This window comes from Ambystoma mexicanum, chromosome 7p (assembly GCF_040938575.1).
Source record: "Ambystoma mexicanum isolate Mex_15411 chromosome 7p, UKY_AmexF1_1, whole genome shotgun sequence".
NCBI classification, from domain to species: Eukaryota; Metazoa; Chordata; class Amphibia; order Caudata; family Ambystomatidae; genus Ambystoma; species Ambystoma mexicanum.
The window spans coordinates 169887619-169915147 of NC_090939.1; the positions used below are offsets into that span (position 1 = coordinate 169887619).

Here is a 27529-nt window from a genome sequence, read left to right on the forward strand (position 1 = left end):
AAATAAGTTGAATATAGTAGTATGGTTAACGCCCTGAAGAAGGAGATTCGCTCTGAAATGCATTGGCATTAAAATAACCATATGAAAAACCAAAAGCCTGCTTCTTGCTTGAAGATATCTAGTGGTTCATAAATTGCAATTTAAGAAATGCTTTCGAAATAACGTTTTTAATTCCATCTGGACATCAACCATGGAATCCATATACAGATTTTTAGTGTAATGAAAACTCTAAGTAAGCTTGCACAACTTTACACCAGAATTAACAAGTAAGCTCCACGAGAGCTCTCACAGAGAGCGCCAGACTTAGTTGGATGAGTCCATTCAACTTTTTTTGCATGGGATCCAAACCAGCACCCCAGGAGGAAGAGGAAGGCCATCGGCGCATCGCCCCCAACACGCCACAAAGAGCCCAGCACCAACAGCACCAGAAACACCGCCCGGGACAAGAGAACAGAAGAGCCAACCAGAAGACCCCCCCAAAAACTACACCAGAAGGCCTAAGCAAGACCCCACCAGCAAGCGCCACACAGCGTCACCTGGGGGCCACAGCCCCAGAGGGCCGACACCAACCCAGGGCCACCCAGGGAGGGGGTGGGAAACCCCAATAACACCAGACAGTCGCGAGGGCGCCAAGTACAGAGCAAGCAGCCAAGGTCACCGAGGTCGCCCTTCGACCGGAGCCAGCCCCCCCACTGGTGGCGGTCCAAGGGAGGGGGCCGCAGGAAAGAAACACTGGACGAAAGCCAGGCTGCCAGAAACAGTGCCCACCCACAAACATACATTGCAGCAGCGCAACTCACCAGGAAGCCCCGGGCCCCATGACCTGGGACCTAGACGTCAATCAAGCTCCATCCTCAAGCCCCAATGCTCCACAAGGAGCCAGAGGTGAGCCTGAGCCCCGCAGGTAAACCGGGAGCGTACCCCACAAAAGGGGACCTGTTGCCCCTTCAGGGGACCCACCAAGCACCAAGGGGCGAGCAATCGGTGCTACCCGGTGCCCCACACCCAAAATACATTCCTGGCAGAGGACAGGAAATTTAGAAGTGGGGTTCATGGGTAAGTGGGAGGTATAATACCACATAATAAAATAAAGTGAAAATGGGTTCCTGCAATGGAGACAGGGCCTCAGAGGAAAGTAGTCCGACGAGGAAGAGGGATGTGGAGGCAATGTAGCATCTCCTTTGAAACGTCCCCTCACTCCACTAGTCCTGCCCCGCGCAACACCCATCTCCATGAGGATCACAAAATTGTGCATCAGTGGTAAAAAGATAGAGAAAGGCAGCCAGGAACAATAACGACAGGAGACACCCTGGAGACCACCTCCTAGGGTGGCCAGCTGCCCTGCATTTTGTGATAATTCACTGATTTTTGGTCAAGGTGCCACATCCCGCAACCTGTCCGTGGTAGGGAAAAGTCCCATCTTTGATTGTCTGCCTGCAGGCAGAGCCGGCCTTAGGGGTGGGGGGCCCTGCCATTAGCCCCCCACCACGCCAGCTGGGGGGAATCTTTCATGGTCTCCCCGAGCTGGCGTGGTTGGAGAAGTCGTGGCAGGCACCCTATTCAAATTAAATGCGCTCCACCTTCGGGAGCAGAGAACAGGGAACTGATCAGCACCTATTGAAAACGTTGGTATCACCGTTGTTGCCATTGACCGGGGGTGCACTTCAGGGGAGGGGAGACACCACATTTTTGTTTTTCCCCTCAGGGCGTTGCAGCCACTAAGGCGGCCCAGCCTGCAGGATCAAAGCCTTCCCAACACTTAGAGATGACACTTTAATTTGATGATTCTCACTGAGTTCTTCAAAACAGCTTCTTAATATCTTAATTTGCGTCAGTAGAGCATTACAATGAGAGGGGTTGGAGGTGGAAGGCCCAGACAGAGCAGAGAGAAGGCTATTGAGAAGGGAAGGACTGATATGCCTTCTAAGATACGAATGGTGATTAATAAGAAATCAGAGGGGTGCATAACGCAGCATTTATTTTTTTTATTGTTAATTTTTAAGGCGGTTATACAAGTAAATTATGTTTCAAGGGGCCCACAGGGAGGGAGCATGGGAGTAAAATCAGATATAAAAATGAAAGATAGGGGCGGACCTACTAGGCCTTGTGAGCCTTCAGAACGTGCAAGTGGAGAGAGAGAGAGAGAGAGAGAGAGAGAGAGAGAGAGAGAGAGAGAGAGAGAGAGAGAGAGAGAGAGAGAGAGAGAGAGAGAGAGAGAGAGAGAGATAGGGTGGAGGAGTAAGGGGTAAGTGCATGTTATAGGAAATGCTTGGGATATCCAAAGATCCAAGGCATATTTGTTTAGGCTCATGTTACTTTGCAGGTTGTTACCGTACCTTTCCACTCAGGATGGGGGTATGGCCCGGACCATAATGTATTTTTACATTTTCCTAGAACAATTAAAGTTCTTGACCAATATGAATGTATATTGTTCATATAAAGCATGTTTCACGAGGTTAAATGATACTTTATTTTGTAGGCTGTTATGGAGTAATGTAGAATGTATAGTTCAAAATCTGTATATGTATTAACAATCTAGAATGTGGAGTTCTGGTTAGTCTACAGAGGTTTTCCTTTGAGTCCTGTTGTGCTCCGGGGGCCCTACATTAAAACTACATATTTAATATATTCCATTGCCTCTGCCATTTATTACATTTGGCGACGAGGATGCCATTTATTACATAGGCTAGCCTTGAAAAGTAAACAAATTACATTATAAATTAAACTGACTGTTATATCCGCCCTACGTCCCGCAGCGCGGTGACGTAGGGCAGCTAAATAAAAGCCCCGCCCCCTGGAGTGGGAGGCAGTTCCGGGCGAATGCAGATCAGCGTGTGCGTGTGTTTATTCAGCGCTCCTGCGCACGCCGCGCGGCCTCCTGGACCGGAGCCAGCCCCTTGTGCTGGGCCTCCGGGAGAACAGCTTATAACAATGGCGACGAGGAAGTGAGCGAGCATCCACGCGCTCCACCACCATTTCACACGCGGATGCCACACGGACGCTCCGTGTAAATTTTTGGACACCCGGTGGGGGCCCCCACGATCACGTGACCCTCACCCCCCAAAAAAAAAAAAAAAATTTTTTTTTTCTTCATTCCCCTCCCACACCTCATCCTCAGGGGGTGAAATTTTTTTTTCCCTTGTTTTCTCCCGGTCATCACCTGCACAACGTCTCCTGCATGGCACACAGGCCACGAAGCGCCAATCAATCGGAGCACAAGTGCCGGTAGGAACTGTCACCACGTGGGACACTGCCTCACCACAGGGTGCGCACGAACCCAGAGGGCGGAGAATCGTTGACCAAGCGCACGCAACACCATGGCGACTGGGTCATCTACACCTGGACCCTCAACACCGTCCAGGATGGAGGCAAACCTGTCAATGGCGTCACCACCGCCTCGCACGCAGGGGAGTTCGTCGACGTTGATCCAACCATTCGACCCATTCACAGACCCATCATCCAGTGGGCCCAGATGGCAGCTATGGCTACAAAAGTTTGAGATGGCCATGGAATGTAAGGACATCACGTCATCCAGAAAGATGAAAGCGCATCTACTCCTCAGCGTGGGCGACGAGGTGCTGCGCATCTTCAACTCCCTGGATGTGGATGACGGCCAAGACGCATACCGGAGTGCAAAGGACGCGCTAACAGCACATTTTCTCCCGCAACTCAATCCAGACTATGAAACTTTTATCTTTTGCACGACCATCCAGGCCACCGATGAGACTCTCGACGCCTACCACACGAGGCTGAGGAAGCTGGCCATGTCGTGTGAATTTACGAACACTGAAAGGGAGATTAGGAGGCAAATCATAAATGGAATTCACTCGGAGAAGCTGAGGCGTCTCGTGCTCAGTGAAAAGGGAATCCCTCTACAACGCATCCTGGAATTGGGTCGACAGAGGGAGCTTGCCCACTCCAGGGCCGCCAACATGGAAGCGACCCTACAAAAACTCCAGCCGTCACTCTCCACAGCGATGGTCGCTCAAATCTCGGACAATCAACGAGAAGCGAAAGTGGCAGCGGCTACACCCAGAACAGGTGGCAGCCTCGAGCACCAGGACCAACAGAATGTGGATGGTGTGGGGGTCAAAGGCACGGAAGGCGAAACTGCCCGGCGCAAGGCACCACGTGCGGAGCATGTGGCAGGAAGGATCACTACGCGAAAGTGTGCAGATCAGCGAACACGCCACTACAGCCTCCGCAGGAAAAAGGGTAATCGAAAAAAAAGAAACAAGCCAGCGCGAGGAGGGTTGCGGTAGTCAACTCCTCGACGGAAGAGGAAGGGGATGACCTCTCAGCCCTACGACAAACAGCAGGCACGGAGAACGAAGGAAAGGGCCGAAAGGTATACCTAGTATCGACACTGAACCAAGGGCCAGCACCGTCGAAAAGAACCGCCAGGCGACGAAAATGCATGGTCAACATACAAGGCCAGGACATACAGGTGACCATTGACACGGGGGCCTCGGTAAACGTCATGCCAACCACCGTTTTCCAAACCCTCGTACCACCACCCGAGCTAAAGTCCACAGACACTCGGTTATTTGCCTACGGCAGTCGGAGACCCTTACCAGTCATCGGGAGGTTCCGCACCACTCTTGAGCATGGCAAACAGAAGTTGTGGTCGAAGATCTATGTTGTCAGGGCGGGAATTGAAAGCCTGCTGAGTGGAGATGCGGCTGAAGACCTGGGCGTGGTCAAATTCATATGCCACATTGACGACACGTCCGAGGTCGAGAACTTCCTCAGGCAACACCCCAAGCTACAGAAGGGGATAGGCTGTCTCAAGGGAAAGACCATCAAACTACACATTGATCAATCAGTGCAACCACGTGCGGACACCGTTCCACATGAGGGAACAGGTTGAGAAGGAGTTAAGGTCACTCGAAGCCGCTGGCATTATTGAAGAAGTCACGGGACCAACACCGTGGGTCTCCCCGATGGTGGTCACCAGGAAGCCCAAACAGCCCGGAAAAGTCCGGATCTGCATTGACATGCGCCTGCCCAATGCAGCCATAAAAAGAGACCGACACATAACACCCACAATTGATGAAATCATCACCGACCTCACTGGATCGTGTGTGTTCTCGAAGGTAGACCTAAAGGCGGGGTACCACCAGCTTAAGCTCCACAGAGAGTCGCGCTATATCACCACTTTCTCAACCCACCTAGGTCTGAGGAGGTACAAGCGCCTGAGCTTCGGCATATCATCGGCCGTGGAGGTTTTTCAACAGACCATCCAGGAGGTCATCAGAGGCATACCAGGGGTATTGAACGTGAGCGATGACATCCTAATACATGCACCGGACACCAAGGAACACATCACAAGACTCAAGACACTACTGGGCAGGTTGGAAAACGCCGGACTCACAATTCATCGAGAGAAGTGCGAGTTCCTAAAACCAGAAATAACTTTTTTTGGATACAGGTTCGACCGCACCGGGATATCACCAGACCCCCAGAAAGTGGCGGACATCCAAGCTGCCAGTCCCCCAACGTCTCCCACCGAGGTGCGCAGTTTTCTGGGAATGGCCACCTACTGTGGCAGATTCATTCGGAACCTAGCAACCCTATCCGAACCGCTGCGGGAGCTAACAAAGGCCAGTACCAAGTGGGACTGGGGGCCCGAATACCAGAAAGCATTTGAGAGCATAAAAGACTCCCTATCAACTGATACCAAGATGGCCTACTACGACACGGACCTCCCGACAGAACTATTTGTGGATGCCAGCCCAGTGGGACTTGGAGCAATCCTGATGCAGGTCACAAAAGAGGGCACAAAAAGGTCGATTACATATGCATCCAGGGCGCTCACAGCAACGGAACAAAGGTATTCCCATATAGAAAAGGAGGCAATCGCCGTTCTATGGGGGTATCGACACTTCCACATGTACCTATATGGGCGCAAGTTCACGGCAATCACCGACCACAAGCCCCTACTACCAATCTTCATTGGGTCATCGGCGCACCCACCAGCCAGAATCACCAAGTGGCTGCTACACCTCCAGCAGTATGACTTCGAACTTGTCTACCAACCGGGCAGTGGCAACCCCGCGGACTTCCTGTCGAGACACCCACGACCAGCCACCCAGCAGGAAGTGCTAGTCGCCGAAGAAACGGAGGAACACATTTGTCAAGTAGTCCACACCATGAGGCCCAAAGCGATAAACATTGAGGACATTGCAACAGAAACCCAAAATGACCCCTGTTGCGATCTGGTAAAAGATGCCATCATGTCAGGCAACTGGAAAGAATTCATGTCGCACACACGCAACAGAACCAAGGGGGCCAAGGAGTTCCTAGCAAGCATGTTCACGGTTCGACAAGACCTCTCAATCACTGAGGGAGGGCTCCTGCTAAGGGGTGACCGCATCATCATACCCCCAAGGCTGCAAGACAGGATAGTTGCCCTAGCGCATGAAGGACACCAAGGGCTCGCAAGAACAAAGGCCCGGGTCAGACACAGGGTATGGTTCCCTCACATCGACGATCGTGTTGAGGACCTAGTGAACACATGTCTACCCTGCCAAATAACGAGTGGGCCACCAGACCCAGAACCAATCCTATCGGCCGAGCGTGGCCGGGCACGATGGGAAGCGATCAGCATTGACTTTTGCAAAATCAGAGAGGGTCTACATCTACTGGTGGCAATCGATGACCACTCACGCTATCCAGAGGTCGAGATACTGGAGTCCACCGCCGCGGAAGTGGTCATCCCGGTGATAGAAAAGATGTTTGCCACCCATGGTCTGCCCACGACCATTAAGAGTGACAATGGACCCCCGTTCACAGGGGAGGAATTCAGGTCATACCTACAGGAACTGGGTATTAAATACCACCACATCATGCCAAGGTGGCCAAAAGCTAATGGGGACGTCGAGCGTTTCATGAGGACCATCAACAAGGTACTCAGAGTATCAAAGGCAAACGCCAGCCCGTGGAGGATCGACCTATTCCGGTTCCTAAGGAACTATCGGGTCACCCCCCACAGCACCACGGGCATACCACCTGCTGACCTTATGTTTGGAACTATCATTAACTCATCGATTCCCCATCATCCAAGCAGGACCCCTGACGACGTCGACAATGCACGCGTGGAAACGAGGAGAACACGTGCCAACGCTCACATGAGCGCCAAGAGAAGAGCAAGGCCCTCAAACCACAGAGTGGGTGACCAAGTAATCATGTTGCGAAACCCCACGAAATCCAAGCTAGACACCAGGTACGAGGAACTGCCATGGACTATCAGCAACCGGCGCGGGACCATGATAACTGTCACCCGGGGAGGTCAGAAAGTAACAAGGAACGCCTCCTGGTTCAAGCCCGTGCCCCAGCATCTCTGGACGGATTGCGAGGGGCCTCACGACGACAACGAGCAACAAAGCAGCGACGGGCCGGCGCAAGACCCCGAGGAAGAATCCGCAGGGGATCGCAGCTGGCAATCACCGAGACCGCCCAGCAGTGAGGACACATGCAGCGAAGGTGAGCAGACTTACGAACCGAGCGGGGACAGCCCCCAAGCGAAGCGGTACAGTCTGAGAAAGACCACGAGACCGCCTGCGAGGCTGAATGACTATGTATGCTAAGCCAAGAACAGTGGCAGGAGTTTATAGTTGAGCATGTTGTTTATGTTGTTTGTTAGGTTGGTTTGAAATAAAAGGAGGAATGTTATATCCGCCCTACGTCCCGCAGCGCGGTGACGTAGGGCAGCTAAATAAAAGCCCCGCCCCCTGGAGTGGGAGGCAGTTCCGGGCGAATGCAGATCAGCGTGTGCGTGTGTTTATTCAGCGCTCCTGCCCACGCCGCGCTCAAGGCCGCGCGGCCTCCTGGACCGGAGCCAGCCCCTCGTGCTGGGCCTCCGGGACAACAGCGTATAACACTTGCAATTTATAAATTGCAGACTTCACCTTATTCCCTGTGTGGTACTGGGCAAATCGTCAAATCTCCGTGATTTATCTGCCAAAACTGGAAGTTATTAAGTTGTCAAATTTTGCAATTAAAAAAGCGTCTCATTTTTAACTGAACTTGCTTTAGACATAATAATGGATAGGTGCACTCCACACACAAGTTATTTGTTTAGTCGTATTCATGGCAACTTCTCGTAATGTCGTTTTCACACAGCAACCACTCATAACTGAGCACTCACGTTTTCTTCTATTTAGGTAACCTCAATCCAGAGCCAAATAACTTAAATGAACGCAATCGTCCATTGGCGTTCCGAGTCCACGTCCGTCTCTTTTTCGGTGGTTAAATAAACGCTCATGGAGGGGGGTCTAGACTTGGTGGTGAAATGCCTGTGCTGTCCCTGCCTACGCTCTTCCCTGCGTCAACGCAATACAAGCTAGAAGCAGGGCACCATACTTCCCCCAAGAAAAAATAAAAGAAAAAATAACAGTGGACGTGTAAAACACAAAGAAGCCACAACGTTACTACAAAAACACCTTTTCAGATATAAGTAAAACTCGAATTTATATATATAAAAAAAATCACAACCACATTCAATAGAAAAACGAAACTGAATCATTACAGCTAGAATGCGACTGAAGTTGACGGGCCCGCGCCTGAGTCGTGAATCAGCGGAAACATGGCGGCCATTTTATAATGGAGTTTGTGTCTCTAAGAATGATGCGGAAAATGAATCACGGTGGACGACACCGAAAAGCTCTGCCGCTGTTCTACCCATATGTGGTACATTAGAAACGTCTCCACGTGCTAAGCAGGTGGACACATCTTTTTAGCCTGTCAGCGGGCAATATATTGCAGCCAATCAGCAAATGTTTGTTTTTACGACACGTATGGGTGCCACATTCCATTTCTGACGTAATCGGTATGCGACTCTAGTGTAGTCACCTGCCAAAAAATTGGATCGTTGATAAGGGACAGCCTTAGAGTGACTGAAAATTTGGAAGAGCTTGTTACTGATAGTTAGGGAAATATCGGGAAAAGGCTTTGCTTGGAGAGTGAAGGGGCGCTCTAGACACCCGGGTCTTGTGCTGCTTCAAAATAGAGCGCTGCAGAAGTAAAGGGAGAGAAGTGTGTACACCCTCTATACAGCTGCACGCTTTAAGTCAGCAAGTCAAGGACTGAAGTTCGGTAAAGGACTAGAGATGCACAGTGCCGTTGACTGAAGGGGTGGCGCTATCTGGTTCTTGAACGGAAGAATATAATAAAGTACAATAGGGACCCTGCGGCCACTCAGGATAAGAGGACCCACCACAGAAGAATAGCTAAATTGATGATGGACCCAATACCATAAGAAGGTTCATTGGTGAGCCAGGGTCTTCTAAAAATGCCCCATACAATGATTTGCAATTCTCAATCGAAGGGGACATGCCATTCCTAATGCCAGACGAAACCGATTTAGTTCTCTGTGAATGTGAATCGTGTCATAGAGATCTGCCAACATTATAGCACCCTAAAGATCATTGATACGCTAAATAATCTTATATCTGGGATCCCTTGGAACAGAAGGTTGCCAAGGACAGTAAAGACAAAGACCTAGCTATTCACTTTGGCGCTTACTCTGCAGCAGCACAATGAGCTTCCTGATTGATTCCATACTCATGGTCATTTCACAGGTATGCCACTGCTTTAGGTATTATGCAGGATGTGTTACATTATAATAGGCAGGAATTGTATGTTTAGCAATGTGCTTCTTTATGTGCCATTCCTTTTCCCAACTCTTTCGATGAAGGGGGTCGTACATCTATTGTAGAAACTGATGGGGAATGTAAGATACTACCACCTGGTAGTAATTTCGAGTTGTGCCCGCATTATATGAATGCATGAAGCACTGCACGCACATAACAGAGTTTGCTATTGTCAGCAAACTCTTACCTCAGTCTCCCACTGAAGTGTGGGGGGAGGATTTTATGTATGCATGGCCTGAGTATGATGTATGCATGTTGTGAGATGGTGGCCTTGGACTGCAGGGTCAGGCACGACTTTCCCTTTGACATGATAATATGCTTGCATTATTTAACAGTCTGGCCTTCAGTGTTCTCGTACAGTGTTCCACGTCATAATTCTTATTTCTCGGAGGGAGAGTTGGCAAAGTGCCTGGTGGTGAACCAGTCTGCCGCCACCCGTTTCATAATGCAGAGCATGGGGGAGGTACCTCCCTACCCAGGGTATTCACCATGCTCCCCAGCCCATCAGCAGCATCCATAAGGACGTCCTACTAAAACCCTTAATAATTAAGACCCAGAGTCATGATAAGGCCACCTACCAAAGAATGAGATGGGGATATGGTCAAATCCTAACCATTAGTTGGACTTCTGGAAAAGAGAAAGCAAGACCTTCAGAACTCCAGAGTAATTTCCAGCCTTCGCAACATGTTATAATCGTATGTTAGTAGGGTACACCCTCACCATGCGTAGAAATGCCATGATTGAAATGGAAGTTGGTTCAGAAGTAAAGGGCTGCTTATTGCAGAGTACTTTAAGCCAAGACCTAAGGAAGTGCCTGCTTTGCCTGATTTTGTGTTACTAAGGCAGTGGGCTCAGATAATCAAGAAAAAGATTTTACGCATGGCCGGAGATCTCCACTTTTGTTTGGCTGCGGTACCCTATGAACTCAGCAATCCAAAGGAGAGCATTTGGTTTGATTAAAAAATATGTCCATGCACGGCACATCAACACCTTGTTGGAGTTTTCAAGTTACCCGGGAAGGAGGCTGGGAGCAAGCACAGTCTTGGAGATACTTGCCATGGAGGGAGAGCGATGGACCACGGAGCAGTGAAAAGTCAAGGAGACAGCAAGTAAATGAAAGCAAAATGGAAGCTTCACTCTATGAAGCCACACGTCAGAGGGCTGCATTGACAGGCGCTGAGAAATGAGAAACTGGTGATGGTTTCGTCACCCATCGCACTGTTTTCTTGGAACCACAGCAGAGAATTATCTCCCAATTATTGTGCAGCTTGGAGGTCCTGGTCAACTTAAAAAATAAATCAAATAAAGCCCTGGTGATTGGGAACAGTGTAGGAGTTAGGAGTCAGATGCAGAGCGTGCAGGGGAGCGATGGAGGTTGAGGCAACAGCAGTGAGGAGTCGTGCTAAGGTGATGTGGGGGGAGGGACGTGGCAAGGGGAGGTGACGGAAAAGGAGGTGGTGTGTGTAAAGACCGGAGGTGGTGTCTGTACTCCTGCTCTCTATATGGTAGAGGAGAGGCACAGAGGACCCCAGCCAAGATTCTCTGTTGTTGGTAGCAATGGACGAGCAATCAAGGCCTAGCTTCTCAGGAGGTGATGCAGGCTGGTTCTTAAGTACACTGTAGTCCCCAAGCGCCCACAAAGGAATGTCCACACTGTATTAGTTAAAACACAGCCTTTATATATTAAGGTTCAAGGTTATATACACAATCACAATAACTCACTGTGTGCTCAGTTAATCTACAATGGCAAATATATGCAGTTCTAAGTGGTACCACAATTATTAGCAGATCTCATTAAAGTGCATCAAATGTACTCTGGTTAAGTGTCACACAGATCAAATTAATAAAGGAAACCAACAATAGATATAGGAGGAAAGCTAGGAGGAAAGCAGTTGGTTAGAACAATTGGCAGAATACTGGCCCCTACCACTACGCACAGTTCTGTGTGGAGATCACCCCCCCCCAACCTGGGCAACCTGTAAAGTAAATGTATACCACAAGCCCAGTCCATATATTGTTCAATGAGTCTTATTTCCTTCTAAATGTTTCTACCACCCCAATGTACCTGGAATAGCAGAGTTCGACGACAAGTCGTCAACGGATCCTTCTTGGGGGGCTCCCTTTAAAGCAGGAGCCACGGATCGTCGAGATCCCTCGAAGAAAGTGAACTCGGCGTAGTACAAACAATGTGCTAGTACTAACAAAGTTTTTTCAGTGAATTTCATGGGTTTTGCCAGTGCATGCTTATTTCCTACAACCTACTAATATCGTACTTGCCCCAATATAGCAACACGTTTGTCCAATTTACAAAGTTTCACATTAGAATTCTCCCATTTCCCACCTTCTATCATCATTTTGTACACTTGTATACGCTTTTTGCAACTTTTCCCACTGTTTTTGTGTCCGTCGACGTTCGCGAACGTCTGACGTCATCGCAACCTTTTCAGACAGTGTCGCGTGACAACACGCACGCGCCATGAAGATGTGTTCGCGAACGCGTACGCACTTCTGGTTTATGCTTCGCGGGCAGTTTGGAACTGCACTTTCTACTGATCTGCGAACTTTCAAGCTCAAAATTTTCCCCTTGAACAGCTCCTACACCTGTTTTTAATCATTATTCATTAACAATCTAGTACAGAACACATACTTGGAAGAATATTAGCAAAACTGCTATTTATCTTAAAAATGGCATCAGCTATTGCCATCCCTACCTCTCTACAGAGCCCCTCTTCCCTTTCCATGGTGGCCTGCAGAAGGCGAAGAGAGAATCCTATGACCATATTACCACAAGCACATTTATTTCCCCTTTCAAACCTATCCCAATTTCAAAAAAAGGTTACCACATAGCCGGTCTCTGGTGGACATGGCCACTTTATCCCTATTGATCATCCCTTGTGCTCATGGCCTGTAGCCCGATTGTTTGTTTGGGTCATGACCTTATGGTATGACCCGGACAATCTGGCCACTGCCCATGGCCACAGGCTATACCTCTGTCACCAAAGGTATATCACTATATTTTTGTTCCTACATTATGACACTTGTCAAAAAATAAAACACGGACACTTTTGCAAAACTATGCTTTCAGGTCCTTGCTAATACTCCTTACACGAGTTTGCTGGAAACCCGCCCATGTTTAATTTTTTTGAAAGTGTCAAAATGTACGTATATACAATAGTCCTATAATTTAGCCTCCACTTGACCAAATCCATTCAGGCTTTGCACAAATATTCAAGGTTGGGTCTCTAAATCTTTACCTTTTTCCACATTTGTCAAATGGCAACAAAGTTATATGCCATCTAAAAATGTTGACACTCCCTCTAATGTAGCCCCCTCTAGACAAAATCCCACCAAAATTTGCAAAAACATTTATCTAGATCTAAAATCTTTTTGTTTTGCACAGATTCGTCGAATGGTACCACATTTATAAGCCTTTACAATATTTTGGGACCCCCTCTAATTTTGTTCCCTCTTGAAAAAACAGCACCAGAGTTATAAGCGAAACAAACAACTGCTCTTCACCAACCCTGTATTGCAAAAATAAGTATAGATGCCCCTGAACAGCTGAGATGTTCACAAACATTACAGGGCTGTCCCCGAACTGTATACGGAAATTGGAGAAGAAAAAACGCCCTTTATTTTTATTTTTAAGGCCACCTCTCATCCCATCCTCATCACCGCTCACCTCCCCAAAGGTTGTTTAATATGTTTGACAAGTGCATGTTGTGTTTTTCAATATGCTTTTGCTGCAATGTTCGTGCACACAGGCGCCTGTCCGCGAATCCAACATGGGGGCGTTTCCAAAAATCTGACACATTTCACAATTTTCACCATCCAATCAGCGAGCGCGGATGTCCGCTGACTCACGTTGGCCTCTAGGTCAATCGGAGGCCCGTCCGCAGACCGAACAGGAAAGTAAGTCTGCAGACCGAACCCAGATATCACAATTTGGTTTTAACCTACTTTTTGGTCATTTAAAAAAATAAATACAGCACTGATCTACACCAAATTTACGAAAGCATGCTTTTGTGACCAAGCCGCCGCTCCGGCCGCAAATTTGGCGAAAATGCGTCCAGCGACTTGGGCTGTTGGCGTGAGCAACGTTTTATTTCCATTGCGTATATGGGGAAAAACCACACATTTTGGGACCCCCCTCTTCACGAAACCTCACCAATCTTAGCAGGATCGATCTGACCGGGACATATACTTGTTTTGCAAAGTTTGAGAGGATTTGTCCAGGTGGGCGAAGTTATAAGCCTCCCAAAAGTGCTCTTCCTATGGGTTGAGCAACTTAACCATAACTACAGGGCCGCTACTGCAGGCCCCATAAAATATACATATAAAGCCTCTTAATGCCGCTAAGGAGTATGAAGGTGCCCTAACTGCAGCCAGGGATATGGACATGAGGCTTTTTGGTGTCATGGTAGGTGCCTTTTCATTGCCAATTTGCCGTCATTTCATTGGTGAAACAAATTAACCCCATCAAAAGCTAATGCCTGGACTTTCTGCTGCCTCAGGCAGCAGTTTTGCACTTTTCAGCCAGGCTTCTGTGATTAATCTAATGATGTCATGCCTCCTTTCCCTGAGGTAGCCTCTCCCTATGTGGCCAGGGGATAACAGTTGCTACATGAGCCTGACCCTGGGGGCAGCATATGTTAGAGGATCACCTGGTAGAGGTGACCCTCGGGGGAGTGACATGACATCAGTGGGGCAAAACACATGCCCTCCATTGCCTTTTGCAGATGTTCCCTCCATTCCTTATGTTTTAATGGCATACTGTAACACTTTTACTCAATCCTTACCAGACCCACTCTTAGTATTCCCCAACCTGACACAAAGGCTAGTAAATCAACTACTGAGACGAGGACGAGGCAGGGAGCAGTAATGATCACTCCCAATAAGATCTCACACCAGCTCCCTCAACATCATATAAAGAACGATATGGTAACCACTGAGATGAGGAAAAGGGACAGAATAATGAAGATCACTAAGACCGGTAAGCCCACACAGCGGTCTAGTCTTTGGAGATTTTCAATCATGCCGGGAAGTTTAAAATCAGCACAGCTGACAGCAAGCAGAGAGAGCTGCAGACGCTGGGCTGCACAGCGACTTGCACGGATACCGACTAGTATGCTGGGCAAGAGGACGTCACGAGAAACTGTGTTGAGGCTGATCCAAACCGCGGAAGAGGAAACCGGAATATAGTCGGCTTGCCGCCCCATATCACCGGGCAGCAGGAACCGCATATAGCAGAGAAGAATACGGCAAAGGCACAGTGGTTGACTGGCTGTACGCCGAGCCAGCAACACAGAGGAAACCAAAGCAGAGAAGCGCAAGGGACACTACAAGCACCCAGTAAGCCCAAGGAAGGCAGAAGGGTTACTGGGTTGCTTAAAAGTGCACACCGCTTCATAGAAACAACACGGGAACAACATGAAGAGGTTTACATACCTGTAAACCGTGTCACGAACGGGTCATTGAGCCCATATCCTAGAGACAGAATTGAGAAAGAAAGTCAAATAAATACGAATGGACTTGGAAAAGGGGCAAAAGCCCATTGTATGAAAAAGAGAGCTGTTATTGAAACAAACATAGTTACGCAAGAAGCGATACAGCAACATTGGACTAATTTCTTTTCATGGATACAAGGGAAAATTAACTATGTGAAAGCCTTGGTAGGCCAGTACACCAGGTGAAGAGAAGGGTTTTGTTTACAAGTAATTGTGTGAAAGCCTTGGCAGGAGAGTATACCAGGCAGTCAAGTGTGTGTAAAGGCTAAAGTGTGAAGTGTGTGCAGAAGGAAAGAGCATCTCAAAGAAGACACAAGCCTTCTTACCAAGAGTATATAGTGCTCCTTTCCTTTCTGCTGGAAGGCTTCAATGTGCCGGGTGAAGCTCCACCGGGTGCCTGCCTTTGGGCCGGGGCTGCAGAGACTACTGCCAAGTGCGCTGTTGAATTGGATAGTTCTAATGGGTCTTGCTTGTAGAGGGGGTCCACATTTATGTTTATATGTACCATAGTATGTGGCTTTTCCCATACCGTTTTCAGTTCTGCAACAATATTTTTCCATGGGTATTTCTACCCTCTCGGATTGCTTACAAAGTACCTCGGAGAACACACCAGATTCCACTGGTGGGTTGTCAGATAATGGCAGTCGCAAAACTGTACAATGTCCCAGACTCTGTCATGGAACATCCTAAGGGAAGAGAACGTTTCCTCTACATCTTCTTTATCCTCTGTGCTAGGGTCTGGTACTGGTGCAGGTGGCATCTATGTCACTGAGGGTGCGTACAACGCGTGTGTCACTACAGGTTTTTTTGACTGTGTCACTGTGGTTACAGACGGTGCATGTGTCACTGTGGTTTCAGGGTGAGCAAGTGTGTGCGGATTGCTCAGTTATTATTTCCATTTTGACCTCTAAAAGAAGCTCTGCACGTCCGACCCCTGGAGAAAATCTTTTAATCTGGTCATTAATGACTCCTCCCCTTTACCTGGGAGGATCCTGTGACCTGCCCTGATGGCAAAGTATGGCTGGTGTTGTACGTTCTGGCGTGAATACCCCCAAAAGGCATGTGGGTTGCTCCCAATTGCTGAAGCTGATGTTCAAGGTATGGTTCCCCTGAGGGCACCATCTACTTTACTAGGAGTTCATTGAAGCCACTTGGGCTTGAGAGTCTTGTAGAGTGTTTTCCTCAGTTGTGTAGTGTGGGGTTTTACCCAATGATGCTAAAACATGCCTCTTCCAAGGCTCCCCCATTCTGGTGACCTGCATGTGTAGACCCGGGCTGTTGTCAGGTTTTTAGGGTTTTGTTTGTTACTTTGCTCTTCCTCATTTCTATGCTTCTTCAGGGTTTGAAATTCAGCAGAGCTGGGAGCTTTTTAGCTCCTGCCTCTAGCCTAGGAGGGCCTGCTTAACTTGAAACCAACAGCTAACGGGAGCTACTTTTGGCTTTCCAGGCAATTGGTACCTTAGAAATATGCATACGTGACATGAACTTTGAGTATTTGAGAATGCTAATAAAGAAGAATTTGGACACATCAAGTACACATTTAAACTTTTTGAATCAACCATAATGGACAAAAAGATAGAGTGCACCTCATGTGGAAGTTAGATTCGTGGTATGCTGGTACTCGCTTTTGGTTCCCCATTCGTAGCTCCTGCATACTGGGTGAGGCCTGACACCCAGGAGCTGGTTTTAGTTCTTGCTCATCAAATCCTAATTTCAAACCCTGCTCTTGTGTCCATGCACTTGCTTGCAGTAGCTGAGGTCGATGATTCCTACAGGGCCTCCGTTTTACGAAGCGGATTGATGCCCTTGTGGAGATTATCCTCATCAAGAGGGTAGGGAGAAGGTATTTTGTCTCTCCTGTGAATTGTTGCATGGGATATCCCAGTGTATGATTCCTGGTCAGGGTTATCTGCCCACCCGTTTGCAGACACATTTTGGTGCACCTGAGGTAACGCTGAATCTTGACCTAGAGACGACATGCAGTAGTGTCTGGGAGGGTGGGGCAGGTTACCAGGACCCCTATCCTGCTGCCTGAGAGCCCATACAGTGTCATCTGCACGGAGTGCCCTTGAAAATGTAGGAAGCTCGCTTACCTTCGCTCTTGAGATGAAATCCTGGTTTCCTCCGGGAGGCGCTCTCTAAAAGCAGCCTCCCACCATAAATGCCTGAAAAAAAATGACCGAAGAGAGAGAAACACGTGTCGCAAGAGCGCCACACGTGTGTTCTCCCCAAGCAAATGTGTGGGTTTGTGGAGCAAAAGCAGAAATGTTGATGTGCAACAATGCGCAACTGCTGCATGACGCTCCCTCTGACGTGGCAAAAGGGACTGACCGTTGAACGGGGGCACATACGTAGGTACCACAGGGGATGCTGATATTTGCTTGCGCTAATCAAAAGTTCTAACGTGCTGCCTAGCAACATGCTACAGTCCCGTTCAATGGGACATCCCAAGAGTATGGAGGAAACTTGGGACGTTAAGAGTACCGTACACCTTTTACATAGAATCTTCGTCAGCTCTGCTTTCCCACTTGTTACTAATTTCATGATACTTCCCATCTCGCGGGGAGGAGATGTTTAACAGTCCTCCATGTCTCTCTTACTTTTTGCCTGGGGTGTGCAGTGTTCTTATCAGTGCCGGATTGAACCCTGTGGAGGCCCCTAGGCAGTCGAAAGTTCGGGGCCCTCCCACAGTGCTGAAGTACACACTCTTCTTTTCGGTGTCCATTTACATGCACCTGCTTCCAACATGCGTGCACTCTGGTCCAACAATACCCTCGTACCAGAAAACGGCGGTGCACTATCTGTTACCTCTCATATCCGCTGTCCCTTAAACACACAGCCCGTGCAATATACCCATACGGGCGTATTCCAGTGACACGATGTGAAAAAGCATACCATAGCCGTCTTCTCCATCTACCAACCGGATTCCCCGCCTACAAAGGCCATCAGCAGAGGCCCCTATGTGCTCAAGGGCACCTGCCCTTCTTTGCAGTGCCCATTTACATGCACGTGGCGCACAACTGCAAGATACTCACAAGCGCGCTACCTGGTCCAACAATACCATTATATGTTACCTCTCATATCAGCTGCACTCTGTGGGGGTGGCCCATACACACACCCCGTTGCCATATACCCATATGTGCGTATTTCATTGAAACTTTGTGCAAAAGCGTACTATAGTACCAGGGGGTTGTAGTTTGGGTTTGGGTCTGGGTCTGGCACAGTGGCACTGGACTGGCTCTTTCAGGTTATGGGTGATGTATCATGCACAGATTTTCTCAGTTTCTCTTTCTCCTGTCCACCCTGTTCCCTCCACTCAATCCACTCTTACCTAGTCTCCCCTCCTCTTATCTGGCTGCGTTGTCTCCTCTGCAGCCTTTTCATCAAGTCGGACTTCTCTCTTTTTTGCCTTTTGCTTGTCCTCTGTGGGCCTCTGATGATGACTTGCTACTAGTCCTCATACTCGTGGCGGTGCTCCTGGGTCTGCTTGCCCTTGCGCACCAGTCAGGGTGTGTCTTAGACTGACTCACTGAGTCTGCGCTTTGGCCCTGGCTGGCATGCACGGGGCACGCAAGTAAAAACTGAAACAAACTGAAAATGCTGCAAGTGGGATTTGGCAGGGACTGGGAGGGCCACACGCTGATGTGGGGAGATCGTGGGCAATATGATTTTCAAAAATAAAATGCTAACGCAGTGCAGGATGCAAATTAAATGGAACATCCAAAAAGCAGTGGAGGGCCCCCTAAAAGGAGTGGGGCCATAGGCCAGTGCCTACTTTATTTATTTTGTATTTTTTTAAATTTGATATACACGCCCAGGATCCGGAGGTATCGTAGCGCTAGATTACATACAGGTAAGTCATAGGTAGTTTCAGAGAGGCTCATGCATATTTGTTGAACAGTGTGGTTTTGAATGCAAGGTAGGATGATTCTTTCTGGTTGCGGGTGGGAGCGTGTTCCATAAAGTGGGAGCGATGACAGTGAAGCAGGAGCCCCCTGATCGTTTCCTGGTGAATCTAGGGGTGGAAAGGGAGATGGAGGAGGATGAGCGTTGTGTTTGCAAGTTGGGACTTTTGGAGATGCAGTGGGAGAGATAGGGGGGGCTGTGTTATAGAGGCAGCAGTGGTTATTTGATAGTATTTTAAATTCAATGCGTGCTTTGACAGGAAGCCAGTGGGCTTCTCGTCTAATATGGGAAATGTGCTCAGAGCGTTTGAGGCCCCTGACTGCTGTAAGGGCGTTGTTCTGTGTAAGTTGTAATTTTATGAGGTTTTTGTTGGAAGTCCCTGTTAGGATGGCATTGCAGTAGTCTAGTTTGCTTCCGATGGTTACTCTGGCAAGAGTGAGGCAGTTGCTGGGGGTGAGGAATTTTCTGGAGAGATTGAGGAGTTTAGTTGCGTATGCTGCGGAAGAGGCCATGGCCTTCACATGCTTGTTTAAATTGAGTTCTGCGTCTAGGCAGACTCCTAAAGTTTTAACGTGGGGAGAAACAGGGATGCTGTTTTCCGTCTATGTTGATGGAGGAGCAGGCAGAGTCTACGTGCTTGAGATGGTGGGGGAGCCGACGATTAGTAGCTCGGTTTTATTATTTAGGCAGAGGTGGTGGTTAGCCGACCAGGCCTGTATGATGTTATAGATATGATTGATGTTTGCGCAGTCAAGCTCGTAGTAGCCAGAGAGTTTGAGGAGGATCTGGGTGTCGTCTGCAAAATGTGTGTAAGGGATATTGAGGTTGTCAAGGCGATCAAACCGGTCCTTGGTGTACGTATTGTAGAGCGTGGGGGATACGCAGGAGCCCTCTGGGACCCCATATGGCACTGCGATGGGGTCTGCTACTTCCGTGCCGGCGAATACCCTAGAGGTGTGGTCGCTAAGGAAAGATTTGACTCATTTGGCCACTTCTTGGGAGAAGTTAAAGGAGGTGGAGAGGCGGTGGCAGAGGATGGCGTGGTCTACAAGATCAAAAGCCGCTGATAGGTCTAGTAGTAGTAGAATGGCAGAATGGCGAAACCTAATGGTTAATCCGGCACTGGCTCGTATAGTTTCATCTTTGTATTTCAGTTTGAGTCTCTAAACTACTCTACTGGACAAGTATGACAAATAATGCAGTAGTTACTGTGTTTCAGTTTGCACTTGTCAGCCACATACTGAATAACAGTGTTGTTCGATTTTAATTAACAACGGTTCTAGCTGAACAGATTGTAAAATAAAGCTGGCCTTAAGCCATTATTAACATTTACTCTGGGGAAAATCAACCAATGCATGAAAAGCACTTACATTTTACACCATTTTAATCACACAGCAGTTGCCCATGGCACGGTAGTGTCGTGACAGAGAAGGATAAAGGCATGTAATGACATAAGATGTCAAGTAGAAAGCAAGTAAAAGGATGAGAGGAAAGAAGGCATGGCATCGGATGAGAGGAAGGAATGAGATGGAACGAAATAAAGGAAGAAGCAATTAGATAAATGAAAGGGAAAGAGGCAAAGAAGATAACAGATTAAAAAGTTGCCCTCATGGAAGGTGTGAGACTAGAGCAATAAAATATGAGAGGAAGGAAGAAAGAAATAAGATCATAATGAGAAAGAAAGGAGATGAAGGGTACAAAGGAGGAACATGAGTGGAGAGAGAGAGAGTGGTAAATGGGAGAATGATATGAGCCCTGACATTGTATGTGCCCAACATGGCCATAAATGTATGAGCGCTTGCATATTGCTGTTCAGTCGAGGCGTGCCCAGATTTACGAATACACCTCCCCTCTCTACTTTTGTCATTCCCCTGCACTACCAGATATGATGTCAGGCCTAGTACTATAGTCACTTGTCTCTCATCTCCTTCCTTCCCCTCCTTCTTGTCCAAAGCTCTTGCACTATGTGAAATGTCGTCAGGTCTAGTATGATAGTTAATTTCACATTCTTAATGTCTCAAGGCCTTGTAAGAATGTCATTGTATGTTCCCTTGCCTCGAAGCGCTTTGAAACACGTGTATGTATAGGCGCTCTACAAATAAACAATCAATAAAACCTGTTCTATTCTAAATGTTCATGCACAGCTTTTTGAAGGCGCATCATTTGACATCAGTTGTTGGTCTTTCCTCAGAACTAAAGGTCCTGCCCAGTCATTTTTCCTTTTCTTTCCTTGCAGCTGCTCTTCTTCGGGTTCGGATGGCTGTTTTTCATGCGGCAGTTGTTTAAGGACTACGAGGTGAGGAAAGTTGCATCCTTTCTCAAACGATTTGTCTTTATATGGTTTGTGATTGAAGGAGCTTATAGAGAGAATACTTGGCACCAACGTGCTTCCATCTCACTTCCGTTTAATTTTTAATTTGTAGCATGTGTGTGTGTTGGTGTCTACAAAGGCAAAAAAAAAGATCAAGTGCCATCAACACGTTCAACATAAGCATGCTGATGCACTTTAAACTGCCCCATTTACATGGATGCAAGGCAGTACCGTTTGGATGTTGTCAAGCAAAGAGACGCTTTGCTGCAAAATTTCTTCTCCCTGTTTTCTGGTACCCAGACGCACAATTCCCAAATCTCTTAGTGCACCTGACAGCACAGCATAGAGACTGAACATTGCACGCTTTGCATTATTTCTGTATCTATTATGGAGCTCGCTTGGTACTATCGAATTGGAGACCACTCACTTTTCCGTTTTTCTAAATTAAATAATTTTTGTTTAAAAATACAGGTGCAGGCTTTCCTGCAGCGTCAGGTTGTATTACACCTTATTCGCAGTTGGGTTTTCTATAGCGCAAACCTAGCTAGGAGTCAAGAGTGCTGTAGGTGTGATAGATGTGAACATATGAGATAAGGCGGGGGTTACCTCTGGAATGCACAGTGCCGAGGTCGTTCCTTCTTGAACTGCAAGAGCATTGCCATGGTCTAGATTAGCACTGGGACGGTGTTCCAGAGGTTAGGGACTTATCATGAGAATGCCTGTTACTGTGATTGTTGTTCTTATTGTGTTTTTTGTTTTTGTTTATTTGCATTTGCCTGGCTCCCATATGAGCATGACCAGCCTGAGCTGCAAAGTGTTGCAGCTAGGTAGTCACACGTATGAGCGGTGGTTGCCTTCTGAGTGTTGCAAGCATTCTTGAAGCATATTCTGGATTGGAGGGGAGAAATGTGGTTGAGTTTCTTGTTTTCTAGTAAGAGTCCTTTCGGTTGCCTTAAATGGCCAGGTGTGATATTGGAATGCCGCTGTGGAAGACGGTTCCTCCATGATGTTGGAAATCAGCATAGCCTGGATTGTGCTTCTGATATTGTATCTCTATTCTTACCATTGCTATTGCTTAAACAGCAATGTTTAAAGTGTTATTTCACCTGCCATTCTGAACATAAAAAGCCAAGCCGATGGCCGTGTGGGTCAAAATAACCCATGAAATCAAAAACATTTTTTAGCTGATGTAAAAATGAAGGCAGAGATGCTTCAGCAGCATAAGATGGTCGTAGAATAAAAAGTAAATGGAACATTAAGGGGAAAAACCCTTGACGTTGAGATATATATATATATATATATATATATATATATATATATATATATATATATATATATATATATATATATATATACACACAGGATTTGAATTTATGTGGTATTAGGATGCACCCCTTTTATTTGGGTAGATGTACACTTGTTGCGTGATGCTACTTACACTGGACACTGGTGACAATATGATGATGTGAACATCTTTGATCATCCAATGTTAAAGTAGAAACGTTTTTTTTATCTCGCCTGTTTTACTATCCTCCATTATATTACAAGCTATACCAATAGAGGGAGGTATGACGTCTGTTTATGATGTTCAGATTTAACTTATTGAACTCCTGAGAAGTAATTGGCCCTAGAATGGACACTTGCGCTTAGATTGTGTAACGATTACACCTCTGTTGAATCAGTCAAACTAATTTCACCCTGCTACAGAAAATGTAAGCTCAATACGCTTAGCTAAATTTGTTAACCACGATCGATCTGGCTGACATGTACGAATGACTACAGTTGTCTGTAATAATTGTATTTTGACGCTTCATGTAAGCAGATTGAATACGACATGAAATAATTTGTAGGTATCTGATTGTAAGATTTATTTTTATTTTTCTACCAACCTATATGATTTTTTTATCATTAAGTGAAAATTATCTTTTTCCTTTTGTCTATTTGCTCTTGTTTTTTTCTATTCTTATGTGTAAGGTTTCTTGCAAACTAAATTTAAAAAATAATTAAATAAACAAACTTCACTAAGGGAATGTGTGATGAAAGTGCTTGATACATACACGCTGTCAAAAACCCTCATTGGTGATGTTAAATGGATGCAATTTGTCCATATGTTACGGATTCAGACAACACTGGTAAACTTTAGTGAGCACAGACGACTCGGTCAGGTCCCCAATGCAGATATTCTATGTTATGACCCATTGTTTTACCCACCAAGATCGCCTCAACAATGCAGCATTCTGCTGCATGTCTCTTTTGGGACACTCCAGCAATCTGAGTACACCGCCTGGTCCCTCACGCAACAGCAATGTTCAACTGATTTCAAAACGCTATGCATAGTCTACCATTTTCTTTGACTCCTTTTTTTCTTCTTTTTGGGGGGGGGAATAAATTAAATCGCTATACCTGGCATGTGTTTGCAGCTTCAAACAAATTGTGTATGGGCACATTCTAAAAACCCAATAAATAAATAAAATGTGATACTTGAATGAAGAGTTGCAAGTGGCCTTTAATAGCAAAACTTAAGCACACACATGTGCGTTTACAGTTGCAGCTGCACAGATCGAGAAGCCTTTTACAGTTTTACAGTCCAGTGTTGGGTAAGAATTGGTGCAGTCACACTGTGAGACTACACAACACTTATCTGGTTGGTATTCGGTAACCCACCTTTTGGTATAAGTCTGTACTACACAAGTTGGTAGTGTGACTTAGCAGCCAGGCCTATCTCAAGAGGGATAAATGAGAGTTGTAGAGCTGTACAAATTAAATTCGCAAATACAAGTAACCAAGTAACACTTACACTCGAGTTTTCTGTTATAAATAGTTATTTATTTAGTTAACATACATTTTTAAATAAGCATTCTTTAAAAAGGCAATTTGTTGTAACAATGTAAATATACTTTAAAATTACTTTTCAGAATCCCAACAAGTTAGTGGATACTCTTTGGATATGCTTCTTACACAATTCCTACACCCTGAGGTGATTTCAATCACAAAGACAGTAATGGCATTTATATATCCCACTAGTCAACTTTGCAGATTCTGAGGTTTGTAGAAGGGCTTGGGAAGGAAAAAGGTTAGACAGTTTCCCAGTACATGTGAGGACAACTAAATCTTCCAATGACGTCTAGCTAAGCCTTTCCCCAGCAATAACCGTATACAAAATGAGTCAATGGGCTAGAAGAGTCTTCAGGGAGCCAGAACAGCCAAAGTCAATTGGGACACCGTCTATATGGATCTGAGGCACTTCTTCAATCAAAGTCTTGCACAAAGTTAGAGAGTTTGTTTGAAAAATCACTGGTAGGGTCACAAGCCTGTGAGAAGAGAGTTGAAATCAACTCAAAAAGATATGCCAATGCAATTCCCAACTGAGAAGAACACGGCTAAAGGCAATGATGTAAGTACCCCAAACCTAAACAGTACCTCTGGTTTGAAGAAGAGTGGTCCAGCTGGATTCTGTCTTGTTGCAGCAGTGCATACCCTTGTCCCTGAGCCTCAGTCGTGGAGACAAGAGGGAGGACGTCTGGAGGGCTCCTGCGGCTGCACTTTGGATGTTGTCAGCAGCTACGGTGCGGATCTCAGACACAGGTTGGGCTCTTTGCTCCCTCGGTCTGGCACTCTGGTGAGGGGACTCTGGATCTGGAGGTCCTGCTTCGGGATGGTCGTTGGGTGTCTCCTGGTGCTTCAGGTCGGATTCGATCCACGGCAGATGTTGTACTCGACTACAGACACTCGACCCCTGGCATTGGGCTCTCACAGCAACAAAGAAGCACAGCCAGTCGGTGATTGTGGTCCAATGGAGTTTGTCTCAGGGTTAGTTGGTCCCACTAACCAAGGGGCGAAGTCGTTCCGTCCGGAGCTTCTCTGTCGAGGGGAAAACAGAGGTTGGCACAGCAGCAGTGTTTCACCGGGCAATTCAAAAGTCCAGGAGGTTACAGCAAGCTTCGTTCACGGTTTCTTCATCAGGCGCTTCTCCCAGTGGTCGACTATGCCTGTAGTCCCAAAACCCTCATCTTTTAAGCAGGTTTCTTCCATTCATGCACAGCCTAGGCAGTCAATCACACATCATGGTGGATGTCCTGCAAGGACAGCCAGCCAGCCAATCAGGACTAGTTGCATTCAGGCATTCCTACAGACAAAGGACAGGGGAGTTTCGGGACCTTCCCTCACATGCTGTCCTTCCAGACACACTGGAGCAAGGGGCGGGCTTCAGGGCTGAAGCCCACAAAAGGCAAGACAAACAAAGGGCTCAAACCTGTCTCAACACACAGAGTAAAACCCAAGAAAGACATCACAAACCGAAAATGGCAAAAAAGAACTCTGGCCATTTTGACAAAATGGTCCCCCATGGGTGCTGTACTGCAGCTGAGGGTTCACCCTTCAGTAGAAAAGCACAATGGTAGAAAAAAGTAAACCACTGCCACTATTCATTTAAAGTAGTGAGGGTAACATAAAAATATTACATTAGAGAGTAGGATAAGGGGCTACTAAGTAACCCCCCAGCGCTCCACATAAGATGGTTTGTGCTGGACCTACAAAGAGAAAAGGAAAGTAAAGTCAATTTCACTTTACTATTCTTGGGAACTGTTGTCAGACTCCAAAAACAGTGAAACCACAAAATCCAAATCAGGTAAAAACACATGAAAGAGTGAGAAAAAGGTCTCGCTCACTCCAGGCTTAACATGAAAAAGTCCGAAGTCCAGCAAAATAGTTGGGGGTTTCTAAGGTTGAAGGGAGTTAGCACAGAAATTACAATTCTCCCTAACATCCACAAGCTTATTATAGAGCTAGTTAAAGTTTAGGAAGGAATTAAACATTTCTCTTTTCCCAATAATCACTGATCATTCGTTTTCACAGTATTTTCTGTTTGATCTTCTTTGCACTGAGAGGTTTACCAACAGCAAAGCTTCGCTGCACAGGTGTGCTTAACATAACTTATTCCATCATTGATGCTGTCACATCTTGTCATGTGAAAGCTACTTGTTAGTTTCTGCACAATTGCATCAGCTGATTGTCTTGAGGCCCTTCAACTTCATTGAAAGATGCAGCATAGACAAAACTATACAGGGAGCGCGCTCTCTGTTGGGTAAATGTGAATATTGTGTGGGCCACAGGGGAGAGGTTAATGGTTAACTGTTCCTCTTAATTAGGGTAGAGTTTTCTTCTTCCGTCGGTGTATGCACTGCTGAGTGTGGTGGCCAAGAAGTGGAGAAGAGTGAAGCTATGCGTTCATATATGTTATGTTATGTTATGTGCCATTTGTATAACACATACTGCCATTGGTATGGCCTTGAAGGGCTGTGTGGATGAACGACCTTTGGAAGACCATAGTCCGAGTTGAGAGGTAGTGAGAAGAGTGGTAAAATGTGTGTGTGAAAGGTAGGTAGAGATTGTCTGCGTTTCTAACAGTAGCCCATAATAACAGGTGTTGGACAGGTGCTGTGTCAAATTGTGAAGAGAGTCCAGCTATGGGCACGGCTTGACCGAATTTGAGCTGTATTCTATGGGTGGTGGCACTCGGGCCGAGGTTATAGGCTAAGGTATAGGATAAGGTATAGTCGAATAGTGAGCATGTCGTGTGTGCAGCTTTTGTGAACAGCTGGAACGACCCACTCCGCAGAGGGGTTCAGCTGCTTTCCAAGGTATGCAGCGCACGAGTGTCGGAAAAATACAGCAGTGGGGTGATTCTCAGTAGTTACTTAACCTTTGGAATATTCTGTGAAAAAACAAGTGTGGCAAAATACAAATAGTGACAAGGTTTGAGTGGCAATCTAAATTGGGCGCCCGAGTCGGGAAAATGAAAGTGTGGCAAAACACAGTCCATGTCGGGTTTCAAAGCAGTAATCTAAACTGGGAAACCTAGTTGGACAAAAGCAAATAGTGAAACACAAACCGTGGCAAGAGCTAGTGTAACAAATCCCCAGTTGGAACACCCATGGAAGCATTATGTAGGTGTCGCAAACACAGTAGAGTTAAGAATCAATGAAGACGTCGCTTACCCTTAGCATGTGGCTTCCTGCTGGGCTATGGTGCCTGGCGAACAGGGATGTACCGTGTCATAAGGCAAGCACCCTTTGCCTGTGCCGCCCCCTTTGCCTGGGCCTCGCCGGCTGCCCAGGCAAGGCTTCCCTGGTTGAAAGCTTCAGATGTCGAGT

General features: G+C 46.9%; 2 protein-coding genes across 5 annotated transcripts in view; one reads left to right on the plus strand and one right to left on the minus strand.

Annotated features, from left to right (window-relative positions):
* Positions 1-8380, minus strand: part of GTPBP8 (GTP binding protein 8) — a 630806-nt gene extending 622426 nt beyond the window's left edge. For 3 of the 4 annotated variants that reach the window (XM_069636004.1, XM_069636003.1, XM_069636002.1), the window contains exon 1: positions 8150-8285. The gene's annotated coding sequence lies outside the window, so the exon portion shown is untranslated. Of the gene's footprint in view, positions 1-8149 lie in introns of all 4 variants that reach the window. The other variant, XM_069636005.1, reaches the window with a different exon arrangement.
* A 435-nt stretch (positions 8381-8815) lies between these two features.
* The window catches only part of GPR89B (G protein-coupled receptor 89B), a 174713-nt gene continuing 155999 nt past the window's right edge, over positions 8816-27529 (plus strand). The window contains exons 1-2 of the mRNA XM_069636008.1: positions 8816-9581; positions 21303-21362. Of these exons, the coding sequence (XP_069492109.1) occupies positions 9540-9581; positions 21303-21362 (102 nt within the window). The 5' untranslated portion in view covers positions 8816-9539. The remainder of the gene's footprint in view (positions 9582-21302; positions 21363-27529) is intronic.